Source organism: Manis javanica, chromosome 13 (assembly GCF_040802235.1).
Source record: "Manis javanica isolate MJ-LG chromosome 13, MJ_LKY, whole genome shotgun sequence".
NCBI classification, from domain to species: Eukaryota; Metazoa; Chordata; class Mammalia; order Pholidota; family Manidae; genus Manis; species Manis javanica.
The window spans coordinates 1,406,090-1,422,718 of NC_133168.1; the positions used below are offsets into that span (position 1 = coordinate 1,406,090).

Consider the following 16,629-nt stretch of genomic DNA (forward strand, 5'->3'; position numbering starts at 1 on the left):
TTATCTGCATAAAAATATGGAAGACAAGCCAGGGGTATTCGTCCTACCAGTGTACCCCAGAAAGCAACTCAGGACCCCACTTGCGTGAGGCTGCCCAGGCTGCCATACAGAATACCACACCCACTGGGGGGCTTCAATGACACACCTTTATCCTCTCACAGCCGTGGGACTGTGAAGTGCAGGCTGGCGGTCCCAGGTGCCCGCAGCGGTGGTTTCTGCTTACAGAGGGCCGCCTTCTCCAGGCGTGCTCGCACGGCCGTTTCTCTGCGCTCACGCACTTCTGTGTCTTCCTCTCATTACAAGGACACAGTCCTGTCGGATTAGGGCCACATCTTATGCCCTCATTTAATCTTAGCTACCTCCTTAAAGCCCTTTCTCCAGTAGTCACTTTGGGAGTTGAGATCCAACCTATGAATTTGGGGATACACATTTCCATCCTTGACACCACCTCAGGAATGGGGTGTTCCACCTTGGCCCATGAATACATGCTTTACGCTCCTTGGCAGAAACACACACTAAAGACATTATAAAGGAAATCAGAAATTGTAATTTTTAAAAACTGGAATCCAGTTAAGACATTACTTGCATGTGGTTATAAAATAATTTGTTCTTATTATGCAGTTTTTAAAGTATTTTATTTGATTATAATTCATTTTCTCATTCTGTAAGAAAGACTTTCTTATTTGATAAATTTCTCCAAGGGCATTTGGGGGAAGTGCTGTGTGAATGAAAGCTAACTTACAAATTCAGCTGTTTGCATATTGCAGCTAAGTGAAGGGGAGACACTCAAGCCGATGGAAAATGCAGAAAATCCATCCTACCCTGTGATTCATCGGCACTATATTTACTTCCTGTCTAGTAAGGAGACTAGAGAAAAATTCATGAGGAACCCCATCAAATACATCCGCCAGCCCAAACCTAAGCCTGCTGTGCCCATTAGGATAGCAATCGTGGGCCCTCCAAAATCTGGGAAAACTACAGGTAAGGGTGTGTGTGTCTTTGTTGGCTTTAAGTGTGAAAGAATCACCTGAAAACTACTGTCACTTCTCCAGGAAGCCTGCTATCAAAATTGACTCAGAAAGGGTAAGAAACAGGAAACCTAAATAGGCCGGTTACCACTGAAGGGAAGTCATTCCAGGACAGCCTGGATCAAATGGTTTTAGAGGAAAACTAGGTCAAACTCTCAAAGAATTGAAAGCTCAAGAGATAATTCCTGTACTAAGTTTCTTTTTTATAAGGAATATACTCCTGAACAAATATGATCAAATATTTATATGGACTAAGTAGTCCACATAATCAAAAATATATAAAGAATACAAATTCATTTTTAAATTAGCATAACCCTGATATCAAAGCCTAACAAAGCTAATACAAGAAATCACCAACTAACATTACTAATAAATATAATTGAGTAACAGTATATAAAGATTATATTAATATAAAATTATACTAAAAGATTTTGTAAATATAATCTACCATATTAATAGTTTAAAAGTGAAAATCCATTATCTTAGTCATTTCTGAAAAAGGTCTTTGGTACAGTGGATTCCTGTAATGTTTAAATTTTATGTAACTTTGGACCGTGCGTGTGTGTTTTTTTAAGACAAATGGTCCAACAGCAGGTTGTAGTATTTCAAGGTGACATGATCACGCCATGGACAGTGGCTGGTTCAGTGAGGACAGAATGGGAAGGACAGATGCAGGAGACATTTCGAAGGGAAACAGTAGGACTGAGTGACTGGCTGAGTAGAGAATGAAGGGAAGAGATAAGGTCACAGATTGATTTGTCACCAGGAATGATAAAAGGGAGTTCTGTGCTCCAGTTCTTCAGGCGAGAAGTGTGTTTTGCCCGTCTAAGCTTCTCAGTATGTGCTGAGAGTCTTTGAACCATGTTCCAAACGCTCACAGAGATGATGGCATTTCCCGAAGAAGGCAGAACACCGACACTCAAAATAAGGTTCCACAACCGAGTTCTCATTTCACTGTTGAAATAGAGGTGAATTTTTAACAAGATGTTAAACTGTAAATGCTTATAATTTTTAAAACTTTAAACAAATAGGTCTGATTCCAACATTTGTGGTGAAGCTGCATTAAGAGCTCTTAATCCAGCCTCAAGCGGTGGCGGTCGACGTGCACTCCCGTCAGGCGGAGGAGCTGCCCGGGCCCCATACTCACTGCCCCCTCCAGTCGGGGCTGAGGCGGGGCGCAGGGCACGCAGCACACCCAGGCCAGCTGTCGCTGGGAGCGCCTGCCTGCAGGCTCGTGTAGGAGCGGAGGCCCAGGCGAGGCCTCTGCCAGCCGGCGGCGACATGCATGCACCATGGAAGGACCGTTCCATGGGGCTTCAGTTCTCATCTATAAAACTGGAATTTCATTATCTGTTCTACTCATCTGATGGAATGGTTGATAATATCAAATAAGGTCACAGAAGAAAAATTGCCTCATAAATTGTAAACGAATATGAAAATGTCAGGAATGCCATTGTAATTTTTAAAAAACTATCCCCTAGAAGATTATCTGAGACCTACAGTGTGTCGGGTCGCACCATGGATCCGTAAGTGGACAGACAGGGAAGTGGTGCTGTCCTTACACTGGGGCAGTAAGCTGTCATTTGGGACCTGATACCAAACATTAATAGTAGGTATAAGATGCCTTGTAAAGCCCTCAGAAATTTTGCTACCTCAGGCAAAAAGAAAAACACTCAGTTTGATTATGAAAACGCACAGAGTTGGCTTATTAACCAGATCCATCAGCCACATATTTAAAGCGCTAATAATGATTCACCATTGACAGTATTAATTCAGTAAAATGTAACATTTCCTGAAATAATTTTAATTTTCAAAATTTCTTTGAAGCATATGAAGACTATTTGCTGTTGGTGTCAAGTAACCAGAATCTGAAACTAAATCTAACTAACTGATGAATTTGTGAAATAGAATGTTTGGATTTTAATGTTTTTCAGTTGCCCAGAAGATTTCGAGTGAATATGGCTTAAAGCGCTTGTCAGTAGGAGAAGCTTTACGTTATGTATTAGACAACCAACCAGACACAGAGCTGGCACTCATGTTGAACTGGCACCTTCATAAAGGAGTGGCAGTGCCCGACGAGCTGGCCATTCAAGCCTTGGAAATATCTCTAATGGGAAGTCCATGTGACACCGCAGGGTAAGCGGGCACCGCGGGCGGAGCAAGATCTTTGAAGAAATGACTCATTGGAGTGTCAGACACTTGCCCCGGACAGGGTTTAAAGCCCTTGTAAACGGTGTGATCTGCTTCTCAAACTTTGGGCCACCTATTTGGTTACGTATTTTCATTTTCTGTGTGGCCTGAACACTCAGGTGCCAGAACAGCCTGCAGGCAGCTTCACTCCCAGCAGCATCTCCCAAAGTGCCCAGAAGTCTCCAGGCCCCCGCTGCCCACCAAAGGGCCGGTGTGAACCCCCCAGCCCAGCCCTTCTCACTGCCCCACGGGAGATGGAGAGGTGGCCCTCCCCTGCCACCCGAGGAGGCTGGTCCAGTGAAGGTGGTCCTCACAGGCCCAGCCCTCCGCACAGGTAGCAGTGCCCCCCGCCATGCCCAGTGGGCAGGAGGGCCCAGGCCTGAGCTCCCTCTTCAGGTCACTGTCTGCCCAAGCCCTGCAACCCCGGCCCCACCCAGGAGCAAAAGCCAGGGAGCCCTGAGGCCCGCTCTTGAGGCCAGGTCAGGGCCATGGCGCCCCCTGACTGACATCCGGTGTTTTGCATTGGGTGCCTTGTTCCCCTTGCCTGCCTCGGGCCCTTCAAGAAGCCCTTGTACAGATCTCCCGACTGCAGTCATGGCGAAGCAGGTTCTGAGGGGTCAGATTTCCCCCAGAGAAGGGCTCGGGGCTTGTGGGGCTGAGTGACCTCCCCCCTGGCACTCAGCTTTCACACACGGGATCTTAGTGAGGGCCACCTTGACTGGGGCACGGAGGTTTTATTTCACCTTCACGCTGGGACAGTGGCTGCCCACTCACCCTGAACTCCCCCCATCCTGAGCACCTGTCGAGGGCTGGAGCTGCTGCCCACTGAACACGGCGGCAGTGGTGCCCTGTGCGTTCCCCGCTGGGCGCTCCTGGCACGTTGGGCTCACGGTCCCTCTCTGCTGCAGAGCCAGAGCCAGGGCCTGGGGCACGGGCGGAAGAGCACGGAGGGGGCCCTTCCTGAGCCATCAGCCCGCAGGCAGTCTGCTCCCCACCCAGTGAGCCTCCTGCTGCCAGAGAAACCTTTATTCTGGAAGCGAGAACCTGCGAGCGGCCTTTGTTCCCCCCAGCTGGCAGTAAGGCTCTCTTTACCTCGGCCCGCTGCCCCAACCTAGATTCTCCATCACTGCTGCCCAGAGGCGTGACGGGCGCTGGCGGCCTCTGTCCCTCCCCGGCTCCCACTGGGCCGCAGCAGCAGGCCTCCACGCTCCCATGCTTGTTCAGTCTCTCACTCGGACGCTGGTCATCCTGAGGACCCGTTCTAGGTGCTTTACCTGTCTGATCAACGATCTTTAAGACAGCTCCAAGGGTTAAATATTATTCCCCTATTTTACTGAAAACTGAGGCTCACAGAGTTCCAAGTCCCAGTGTGTCTGCCTCCGAAACCTATGTTCTTGCCGCCTTGAGTAACAGCACCAACTGAAGAACAAAATGTTCACGGTCAGCACGTGTGTCACCTCTTGAGCGGCCAAGACCCAGCTGTGCGATGCCCAGTGTGTGCGTTCGGAGCTGAGCCCGCGTCTGCCGCCCTCCTCCTGGCTCTTGAAGCGAACAGGGCAAAGCGCAAAGACGAATGGGGTCGCCTAAGGAAGAGCACGGGGCTCTCCGTGACGAGAGGCTGTTCTGGGAGAGCACAGGAGGCGTGAGCGCACACGAGCCTGCCGTGCTCTCCCTCTTCTCCCTGCCAGTGCTGTCCTCGACGGGCACCCCGTGACTCCACACCAGAGGAGCCTCCTGGCAGCCAGGTCGGTCATCCCCGTGCTCATCTTTGAGTTGGATGTGCCTTCGAAGGAGATCTTCAGAAGATTGCTCCTGGAAAAGAAAAAGGAGCAAAGGTGATGTATACGATGAGGACAATGATAAAGGAATGAACTTAATCATCCAGGAAAAAAAACGTATGCTTTTAACACTTTTTTCCATTCCTTCTCTGTTTTCTATCAGTTTGCCTTATCCATTACACAATAGCTCACAGATCATGGCTGTCAAGAACTCAAACTACCGCAAAAATATTGTTGAGATTAGGCAGTATTATCAAAAACAGCACCAGAACTGGTATGTGATTGATGGATTTCACAGCAAATGGTGGGTGTGGAATGAAGTCATTAAGAATGTTCAAGTGGTGAATAAATATATGCAGATATACCTGGAAAGAATAAAAGCAGGTAAGAAAATATTTAACTGTTAAAATAGAATAATATATTAATTTGAAGTTCATGTTACCATAATTCATTCAGTTTGGACATTTGTTCCCACAATCTTTATCAGTATTTTGAATATATAGTACTACCCAGTTATTGTGGGCATGCATATCTGCTCTAATAAATAATTGCTGCTACTCAACCTACCATTCAGTAAATGCCCTGTGAACCCAGCACATAAAAATAATACGTGGTCCGTCACTAGAGGCGTCTATTCCCGTGTGAGAAGCTGGCCTCAACGCCAGTGACACAAGGCCCTGGAGTGACACTTAGTGAAACTTTGTTTAGGAATCTAGAATTATTTTTAGATTCTGTATAGTTACATATGTATAAAATTATTTTTAGATTATATATAGTTATATATATGTGTGTAAAATTATTTCTAGATTCTATATAGATATAAATGTGTATAAAAAGTAAAAATAGTTATTTTTACTGTTCACACTCACTGTGGTATTATATAAATGTTGAGTCTCTAAAAAAATTAAACTTGAGCATAAAATGTCTTTTGATCTTTTAAAGAAAATGTCTAAGTATATATTCCTACAAGTCTCTTGATTATTCTCTGCAAATACACAAAATAGAAGGAAAGTTAGTTATGAGCATCTGGTGCCTCCAGAAAGAGTGATGACTCCACGGAATTCATCTGTGGGGTCTCAGGCGTCCAGCCTATGACTTGCTTACGCTTGGCAACTACAGAGGTGACACGGTGAGGCCTGGGGGGGGCAAGGGGACTGGCAAAACCTTATACACAGGAAAACCCAGGGAGGATTCTGATCCTCGTTACATGTTGGATCTTGACCTTCATTTTGGGGGCATAAGCCGTAGAGTCCCCATTTGTCTGCAGACTGGGGATTCGTGCTCGCCCGAGGGTTCCGAGGCATGAAGATCAGAGTGCAAGGGAAGAGAGAAGTGAGTGTTTAGAAACCTGCTCCAATATGTTTTGGACAGCATCACACTATAAAACATTCCACAGCAGATTCTGAAAGCAAAAATTGTGCCTCCCTGACTTCCTGTTGCCCTGACCCACCTCCCTGCCCTAGGCTGGGCTCCAGATGAAAGGCTGTGCGGAAGCTTTATCAGCAAGTACCCTCAGGAGCAGAGCTGCCAGACTTCGCAAACAAGACTTCAGGATGCCCAGTTAAATTGGAATTTCAGATAAACAATGAATGATTTTTTTAGAATAACTATGTCCCAAATATTGCATGGGACTTACTGATCCTAAAAACTAGCCTTTGTTTATCTGAAATGCAAACGTAACTGGCCAACCTGTACTTTATCTGGCAACCCTAAGCAGGAGACTCACCTCTGGGGAAGTGAGGCTGGTAGAACCGGACAGAGAGAAATGAACCTACCTTGCGGTGGAAGCAAAAGCCTTGGCAGATCCCGTAGGGCAGCCCTGGTGCCAGGATGGGCCTGCAGAATGCCGCAGACTGGGGGAGGGGCCGGGCTTTACGTCCCTCCGCTGGCCCGTCACCGACCACAGGCTGTTCCAGGACCGGGTGCGACCCACGACAGAAGGGCAGTTTGCACCGCAGCTGTGAGCCGTGAGCTCCGCTGTGCCCAGCCACTGGGGAGGCCCGCATCGGCCCTGCAGAGGGGTCTGCACGAGGCACACGGCACCCACCGCATCATCCCACACGTGCTCGCCTCTGCCTTGAAGAGTCTGATCTCGCTGAAATCCACCTTCTTGCTCTTTTCTTCAACTTCCACCTGATAATCTATCTAGCCTGTATCACACTGCTTTTTTAAAATTAATTTTTAATCTTTTTTCCTTCTGCATTTCCTACGTAGGCTATTCAAATGACCCTCCCTGTCGGGACTCGGGTTTCCTCCGACAGAGATGGAGCGAGATCAGGGCGGAAGATTAGAGAGGTTCTCCCTCGTTCTGCCACAAGCCAGGCTAAGATGTACAGACATTGTCAGTTCGGGAATAGCCCCGAAGTCAGAAAAGATATTGGAGTGATTTTAAAACTTGAAGCCATGTGATTCTAAATTACCCTGTCACTAAACTTGTCAGGACTAGTGAGGTTTAGCACCTGGGCCCCATGAGCTGCTGAGGACTGTGAACCTGTAGGACCATATAGCACAATAGTATGAACTACATGACACCGTATCCTTTAATAATGCTACATATGATCATGCCATAGAGCTGCATATTATGATACCTTAGAAAAGTCATATTATACCACTGTAGTAGTATAGGAGTATAACATTCTTTGTAGAAAAGGAATATTAGGGCTTCTTAGCCTTTTCACCTATGTCATAAACAACAGATAGAATAATGTATTAGTTTATCTATTGCTGCATAACAAAGTATTCCAAAACTTAATAGCTTAAAATACACACATACACACACAGTTTCTGTTGGTCAGAAATCCGGGTACAACTTACCTGGGTCTCTGCTTCGGGGTCTCTCACAAAGCTTCAGTCAAGGTATTGGCCAGGACGACAGCTTCAGCTGAAGGCCCGACTGGGAAAGAACGCGCCGCCGGACACGCTCATGTGTTCTGGCAAGATCCCACAGTCCTCGAGACTCGCCGGGCTGAGGGCCTCCATTCCCTGCAGGCTGTTGACCAGAGGCCACCTTCCCGTTTCTCGCCACAGGGGTCTCCCCAGCCGGGCAGCTGCTTCTTCAAGGAGCAGGCTGAGAAGGCAAGGACCGCACCAAGACAGCAGCCAGCGCTCTGTGACTGTTCCGACCTCCCAGAGCTGCTGCAGTGAAGGCCGAGCGGGGCGGTCCCCGGAGTGGCGGCGTGTCCTCTCACGGTCCTGCAGGCTGAGAGCTTGAAGCAAGGTGCCAGCGAGGCCACCCCTCTCTGAGGGCACTCGAGGCCCCCTCTGAGCTCCCAGCACTGCCGTCTTCTGCACTGCTCGGCTTACACACACACCACTCCAATCCCAAGGATAAACTTTACACATTTGCACTGTCACACAACAAACCAAACTACAATTTATGCTTCATGATCTTAGAGTATGATTTAAGAACTTCCTAGGTACATAATTTTTTAAAAGGTAAAACTTGTCACTGATGAAAGGGACCATAAACAAAATATACTGGGGATCAAAAATTTACTCTTTATGACCAAGATGATTGTAAAAAGTAGTGTTATTATCTATGTTATTATCTGTAACATCTCGTATCACCTTGGAGTCCTCATTGCATTGGGGTGTTGGGGAGAAAACTCTTATTAAACTTGTCTGCTCAAGGAACTTGGGCCTGTTCTTTAAAAATAGACTCTTTCAGGTAAAACTAGTTGCTTTTAGATAAATGTTTCTTTCGTTCTCTCTGGTGCTGTCTGGACACAGAGAAAGGCTTGTGTCAGTAACATTATGTCAACAAACTGTTTGTACTTCCTGAAATTTATCCCACAGAGAACTTTAAAATATGCAGCAAATTTATGTGTGTGGGTGTGGGTGTGTGGGTGTGAGTGGGTATGTATATATACATGCTGGTATACAATACACATATTTGTGTGTATATAGTTTAAAATACCTAAGAATTTAAAACAGCCAAACATTCATTAACAGATAAATAGTTAAATAAACCATTTATATGTATATTTATATAATGGATTACTCTGCAGCAATCAAAAAGAATTAGGTAAGTCGCTTAAACTGATATGGAAAAGTGTCAAAAACTGTAACTAACTGATAAAAGCAAGCAGCAGAAATTATGTTTACAGTATAGTGACATAAGCATACTACACACGGAAAAGGCACATGAATATGCAAAAAAAAGTCTGAAAAAGGTACAAACTCAACAGTGATTCTCTCAGAAGGGATATTGGATGGAGAGGACAGAGATTTGGAGAGAAACATTTACTTTTTACTCTGTTGTTCAGAATTTTACAATGTGTGTGCATTTATATGGTGCTTGTATAATTGAAATTATTTTTATTTTAAAATAGAATTGTGTTTTCTATGAAGAACAATATATAATACCTCATCGGTTTAAACAGGGAAAGCTGCCTGCATTGACAAGCTATGCATCACGCCTCAGGAGCTGCTCTCTCGCCTGGGTGAATTTGGACAGTTCTGCCCCGTAAGCCTGGCAGAATCATATGAATTAGCTGATTGCTCTGAAGCCGAGTCCTTGGAATTTGCAGCAGAGTTCAGAGGCCACTATTATCAAATGAGTTCTCAGGAAAACCTGCATGTAAGTTTGTTCCTACTCCATATATTTGCTAGGCAAAGAAAATGCCTGTCTTGGACTTCCTCCAACAGGGAGGGGTGGGCACAGCTGGGAACACCCGGCAGCTGGGGGCCAGGAGCCCCGCCGTTCGCTCCGAGGCCAGTGAGGGGGACATGGCGAGGCTGAGACTGAGTCCCAAGATGCATTTTGGCACAAAGCAGACATTCAGGGTCAGCGATGGGCCCTTGGCCAGGGCCATCTTAGCAGGTGGGAGACCCAACCAGAGACCCCGCAAGAGGGAGATGATGAGCCCGGGCTCAGGCCGCAGGTGGGCGTCCGGGGGATTCAGTCCAGGGTGCAGAAGGGAAGTCAAAGTCAGTAGGACGGAAGCAGGGGCTGACTTACGTGTCCTGGGCTCACGATTTCCTGTCTCTGGGATTCCCTGTGTGCCTTATGTTTCACTTTAATTAACAGAACAGAGCACAGATTTCTTCGGCCATAATGTGTCTAGTTTGATGACACGCAAAGGTCAGTAGTTGATGACTAATCAGCTGCCTCTGAACATTTTCTTTTCCTCTGAAGAATTAGAATTATTAAGCATTAGCATTCCCTCCCATAACTGAGGCTGGAGAAGTTAACTCACCTGCCAGAGGGCACGTGGCTGGTGAATTATAATGCAGAACAGGAAGATAGGCCAGCTGGTGACTGAGCACCGTCCAGTGCCTGGCACACAGTAGGAGCTCGGGGGACAGTCCCATGGGAAGAGGGAGTGAGTGAGAGCAGGAGAGACCCTGGAGACGATCACTTTGCAGTGTTACCAGAAGGCGCTGGGCTCAGGGAAGGCGGCAGTCAGTGCAGAGAGCAGCCCTCAGAGGGTCTGAAGGGCCGAACACTGCTTCTCAAGCGGGGAGAGTAGCGGGAGAGCCTCGGTGGGCTTTGGATGGCCGTTGTTTCCTGTTTTAAATGGTCTTGCTGCGATAATCCCTTTTTTGTAGAAATTTTTGGAGAACCCAGAATTGTATGTGCCTCCGTTAGCACCTCACCCACTCCCATCCCCGGACATGCTCCCCAAGAGGCTGACGCTGTCGGAGCTGAAGAGCCGATTCCCCAAGAGCGCTGAGCTCCAGGGCTACTGTCCGGTGACCTACCAGGATGGACGGCAAAGGCAAGTGCCCGCCGCACGCACGTACAGGAGGGCCTCCCGGAGTACACGGTTCCTGTGAGGATCACCACGTTTCGGTCAAATGGTTGCTGTTGTTTAACTGGAAAATACTCTTTCTTCCTTGAGCTGCATAGGAAAAATAAGACATTTCTGACATTTTATTCGCACAGCACTGCACATTAAATACACAGGAAATTTTATTTTTTGTCTTTCAGATACGAAGCCCTAGTACCTGGTGACATTAACTATGCAGTAGAGTATCGTGATCATATATATATTTGTGAGAGTAGAGAAAAACTCCAGAAATTTTTGAGGTGAGACCATTCATCATGTCATAAATATTTATTGAATATCTTCTGTGTTCAGTGTACCAGGCTGGGATATATGTATCTGTGTATACAGATACACACACACTCACATGCATACATATACACACACACACACATGTATGGTGGAGGGCAAGGACTGGTCTCTGCTGTCCCGAAGCCTGAGGCCCTGGGGTGAGGCAGACTTCCCATACTTTATGCCACTAGAACGCCGTGGGGTTGGGGTGGGGAAATGCCAGGAGCTCTGGGGAAGCGTAGCCCCAAGTCTGGCTGGGTTGTCTATCGGGGTATGGCCTGAATGTAGAGTGGAATGAGCCAGGTGAAGGGAAGGAGGGACAGGCACCAAGCAGAAGGACCTACGAACAAATTTGTCCTGGAGGTCACAGACCTGCAAGAAATTCCTAATGGCTGCAGGCGATGTGGAGAGGGAAGGAGCAAGCCGGAGGCTGGAGACGGCGAGCAGGCCGGGACCTTGGGGACCAGTGACTCTCCATGAGTCACTCGGACTGGGCCTGCAGGGCAGTACGAATTCACTGGCGGGTTTTGTGCATTATAATCAGGTTTGCTTTGGAGACAGATGTCCCTGGAGTTGTTGATAATGTGTGGGAGGCAGGCAGACCCGTCCCGAGGCTGTTAGAGTGACCCTGTCCTCCGGAGGAGGGCTCCAGGGGAGAATGGAAAGACCCACAGAGAGGAGAAGGGGGGCCGGGAGGGAGAGAGAGGGGCCCTGGCAGGGCAGGGCCGATGGACAAGAGCCGAAGAGCACATCAGATTTAGGTCATAGCAGGTCGTGGACAGTCTCGGCAAGAATGGCTTCAGCAGAGCGAGGCAGGGGAAGCCAGTGACAGCGCCGGGGAGCGGGTGCGGGGGCAGCGGATGAGGACCTTGCCAGTGCCCGGGAACAGCCAGGTGCCCAAGGGGGCCAGAGGCGAGGTGCAGGCAGGAAGCGGCCGGCGGGGAAACGACGGGAGTGGTGGGGGCCGCTGCAGACGGGGCCCTGCGTCTCCTTACGGACCTCCAGACATCGCTGTTTTTCACAAAAACTGGGAAACCAAATTTCTTATTAAGTTCTGTTTTTTAAACATTTGTGATGGATTCAAATTTATTTTTAAAAAATACTATGTGGATCAGATGACATCTGCAGACAGACTTGCCCAGTGGCTTATGCTCCCTGCGGCATCGCACCGCTGGAGGTTTAACTGTAAAAACAGAAGACACCCGTTGCTGGAAGGGATACAGGCCTGGGGAGAGAAGGCGGTTTTCCTTTTCTCTTACTTGCAGTGGGGCCCGTGTGAGGGGGATCAGCAGAGGGGAACGCCAGAGGCGAGAGGGAGGGAGACGGCTCCCACGAGGCCCTGGGAGCTGGCGAGGGGCAGGGCCCCGGGGAACGGGACTCCGGCAAGGTCAAGGGCCTGTCGCCTGCTCCCGGGCGCCGTGGAGGACACTGCATGCTCGGGGCTTCTCTGCAGAGCATGGCTTCTGTATGGGGGACACTTGGCAGGGTCAGGAGTTTGAGGAGAATGAAGAAAGTTTTATGTAGTTGCTGTGAAAACTAAGAACGCTGAGCATAGGTGAGCAGGGCAGGGACCCAGGCCAGGGTGGGGGTGTGAGTGTCCGGGAGCCCCGTCCCGCCCGCAGAGCAAGCAGGCGGCGCACCTGTGTCCCGTGCACGCACATTCCCGTAGACGCACGTCGGGTGATTCGTGAGCGTCCATCTAACGACCCTCGTGTTGTCAGGTCGCCACTGAGATACTGGGATCAGAAGCTCCCACGCAAAGTCCCGCCGCCGGAGGAGCCGGTGCGTCTCTCCAGCCTTCCTTTGCCCGGATACCTGGAACAGGTCCCGTACATGACTCTCTGTGTACACATGTGTTAGCAGGCTACGATGATCTCTTCCTTAAGGATAATTTTTATTTTGGTGAGAGTGAGATTCAAGGCACAGTTCTCTGGTTCTGAGCTGTAAATCCACTCTTAGCCTATCTTGCTTATGGGTGGTTGTGAAAATACAGTGTGAGAAAAGCCCCTGGTTCCGTAGCCAATTCCCAAATGCCTGTGCTCGTGTGGAGAGAGAGCAGTACAGTGGCATAGACTCATTAACATGTGACCGGTTACTTGGGTTCTTATTTTTAATTTCAGTGACTGTAAAACTTGTTTCTTAATTTGAAATGTACAGATTCAACATCTGAGATGGTTCATTCCCAGCTCGAGAGTCACACTTCAGTGACCGTGTAACTGAACCACCAAATCCAGCTTTTGCCCAAAATCTAGGGTGGTGCGTCTCCTGGTGCTGTCTCCTCGGGTCACATGTTATTTATCTAAATATAACTCTTTATAAATATGGTAAAAATTGCCAGTAGCTAATGACCATTTTTAAAATCCTATAAAATAAGTGCCTAGGGCATAATTTCATACCTTCTCCCAGATTCCTAACCATTTTGGTTTTTCTCAACTCTCACGGATGGCTTACTGTGGAAAGGTAAGGAGACGCCCCACCAGAGAGGCCCGTGGCCCTGAAGGCCGACTTTCACCCGGAGGGCTTTCCCGCTGCCCACCTTTGCCCGGGGCTCCAGAAGCCCGACCCACTGGTGACTGTGGTCTCCGGAACCCCGCCCAGGCTGCTACCGGTTCTGACAGTCCAGCCAGTCCTGAGCAATGGAAGCAGAGATGGGCCAAGACAGCCCCCTTCTTTCTAGCATTTTGTTGCAGAAAATGTCAAACATGAATAATGGAGAGGATTGTATAATGAAGTCTCCGCAGCTGTCACCTAGCTGGCACTAAGCCAATTTGTAATTTTTCATTTTTTTCCTATCAGATGCATTTTATATTCCCTGTTAGCTAAGTGATCATCTAGCCATCTTTATAAGCACCACCCCCAACCCCAGGAGGCTACTTTAGGCAAAGAATTGCCTCTTTATCTATTTGCCACTAAGAAGAGAAACCAAACTCTAATGTGCTCTGTTTGAATTGTTCCCTACCTGCAGGGCATCGCTACTTCTCTGATTAAAGCAATGAACGCAGCAGGATGCTTAAAACCCAAATTCCCCTTCTTGAGTGTGAAGAGATCTGCACTGATATACATCGCATTTCATCTGAAAGGTATGTCTGTCTTAATAATATGCTGCTCAGAGCCAATTTAACCGCGATTGCAGTAGGTGTGAATAGGTTTGTTGGGCTGGTTGGTCGTGTGTGTGTTAGTAGCAAATATTTTAATGAAAATATCAAAACTGAGTTTCCAGTTTTCAAAGCAGGGGTTACGAATGATATGACCCATGCCATGCAGGATGGTGAGCAGAGGCAGTTGTGATCTAGAACGGATGGATCCGCCATTCTTATTTGGGATTTGGGTATCTTCTGAGCTAGAGCTTTGCAACTCAATCACACACACAGCTCCGTTCCTCTTTAATTTAGTGATTTCGCTAAACTAACAAAATAGTCACAGTTCTGTGAAATGTTCCACAGCCTCTAATCCCAAAGGTTCTGCATATACAAGAAACAAGTATAAGAAGAAGATGGAGCGGTTTGTGGAGAGATGTGAACTCATTACGTACCTCAGTGCCGAGATGACCAGAAAATACAAGGAACCTCAGTTTAGAGCCATTGACTTTGATCATAAATTACAGACTTTTCTCTCTCTTAGAAATATAGACCCAATTAATGAGTAGTTTGCTTGGTAACTGCAACCAGAATCTTGAGGGTGATCTGAAAGGAACAGAAGGAAATCGATGGAAACCTGGCCCTTTGATGTGCTCTCCCCTCCTGCGTGATATACCGCGGCTGCCAGACCCTAAACGGGCTCCCAGGCCTGCCGGCCAGGAAGGAGTCCTCTTCTGTAAGCATGTTTCCATGTCATTTTAAGGCTTATCGCTCTTTGCCTAAACTTTGATGCATTAACAAAATAGTTTAGAACTCCATTTAGAATCCACTTGGTATATTTAGGTAATTTATTTTGCTAAATCTATTGTACATTTTCCTTTATAAAATTTTCAGTAGAAAACTCTCTGTTAAAGAAAATTACACAATATACATTAGAAACAAAATTAACACTGATAGAAATAAAATAGAAATACTGGTTGTACTTTTAATATAAAGAATTTGTAACTTTCACAAACATAAGATACTTTATCATTTTCCCAACAAAAATAAATGGATTTTGAAAGAACTAAATGTCTGCCTCTGTTCTTTTTCTTAAGTACTGAAAGAAGCATGCTTTATACTTATTTTGTAATTAGAAATCATCTGGAGCTTTATGAAGGATGAAATCTGGAGTCTTATCAAGACATTATGAAGTATATGCTAGAGGAAAACTTACTAAATTGGATTTGAATGAAATTTTCAAAACAAGATTACCAATTTTTCAACAGCAGTATAAGAAATCTAAAATCTGAAGTAGCAAGATTGACTCCTTTAAAAATAAAAAATTCAACTATTAACTGTGTAACCTTGGGGAAGTCTGAATTTCTTGGAGCCTTTGTTTCTTAATCTCCAAAATGAGACTTAGCTTTCTCCACAGCTTTATTGAGGTATAACTCACAAACAAAATTACATATATTTAAAGTGTACTATAATGATTTTGATGTAGGATACATTGTGAAATATTTACCACAGTCATATTAATACATCTATCACCTCACATAGTTACTTTGTGTGTGTGTGTATGTGTATGTGGGTGGGTGGGTGTAGTGAGAATGTTTAAGAACCATTCTGTTAGTAGATTTCAAGTACACAATCCAGTATTACTAATTATAGTCACCAAACTATATATTAGATTCTCAGAATTTAGTCACCTTGTAACTGAAAGTTTATCTTGTCCAACACCTCCCCATTTCTCCCAGCCCCGAGCCCCTGACAGCCATCATTCTACTCTGCTTCTGTGAGTTTGACCTTTTTTTTTTAAGGTTCCACACTTGAGTGTGTCTTTCTCTGTCTGATTTATTTCACTTAGCATAGTGCCCTTCAGGTTCACCCATGTTTTGACCCCTATAATTTCAACAATATTAATAAAAACTGGAAGCCTTTATATATATTTTTTATATGATTATTTCATTATAAAATGATTTTTAAACAAAAGCTAGGAGCCTATTGTCAAACTTAGGATAAACCCCAAAATCTTTGAACAGTTGCTGATATGCCCATAGATGAATCTATCCTTTTTTCAGGAGACTGGGGGTTGTCCGTGGCTACCAAGCTTGCTGTCCACATAAGACCCCATCCACTCTTCTCCCCTTCCTGGTTCTCAATACCTGCAATGTAATAGCTTCCCATGGTAAATGGGTGATCTTGCATTCTTAACAAGATACTAATGTCTGCAGGCGTCCTCAGCCTGTGGGTATGGGAGTTTGCTTTAGCAATGAAACCAAAACTTTATTGCTTCAGTGTCCTCATCTTTCTGAAGTACCTCCAGGTATTTCTGGGGTCTCCCAGGCTCCATCCAGAACAAGTCCACACCCAGCAGACAGCTGCCATCTCCTGGGAATCATGCCTCTAACATGGCTTCATTCTGAGAATTCTGTGAACCCAGAAGTGCTGTCTTCTGAGTTCTCAAACCTCATCCGTCCTTGCTCTGGAGCTGCCGAGTTCTACACCGACGTGG

General features: G+C 46.6%; 1 protein-coding gene across 3 annotated transcripts in view; it reads left to right on the top strand.

The window, feature by feature from the left end:
• The window catches only part of AK9 (adenylate kinase 9), an 89,284-nt gene extending 73,678 nt beyond the window's left edge, over window positions 1-15,606 (top strand). Inside the window, exons 31-40 of one of the 3 annotated variants that reach the window (XM_073220798.1) lie at window positions 768-981; window positions 2,963-3,164; window positions 4,907-5,053; window positions 5,160-5,380; window positions 9,379-9,575; window positions 10,547-10,716; window positions 10,929-11,027; window positions 12,777-12,879; window positions 14,021-14,135; window positions 14,499-15,606. In XM_073220798.1, the coding sequence (XP_073076899.1) occupies window positions 768-981; window positions 2,963-3,164; window positions 4,907-5,053; window positions 5,160-5,380; window positions 9,379-9,575; window positions 10,547-10,716; window positions 10,929-11,027; window positions 12,777-12,879; window positions 14,021-14,135; window positions 14,499-14,701 (1,671 nt within the window). In that variant the 3' untranslated portion in view covers window positions 14,702-15,606. The remainder of the gene's footprint in view (window positions 1-767; window positions 982-2,962; window positions 3,165-4,906; window positions 5,054-5,159; window positions 5,381-9,378; window positions 9,576-10,546; window positions 10,717-10,928; window positions 11,028-12,776; window positions 12,880-14,020; window positions 14,136-14,498) is intronic. The other 2 variants (XM_073220797.1, XM_073220796.1) reach the window with 2 other exon arrangements.
• Window positions 15,607-16,629: the final 1,023 nt, after the last annotated feature.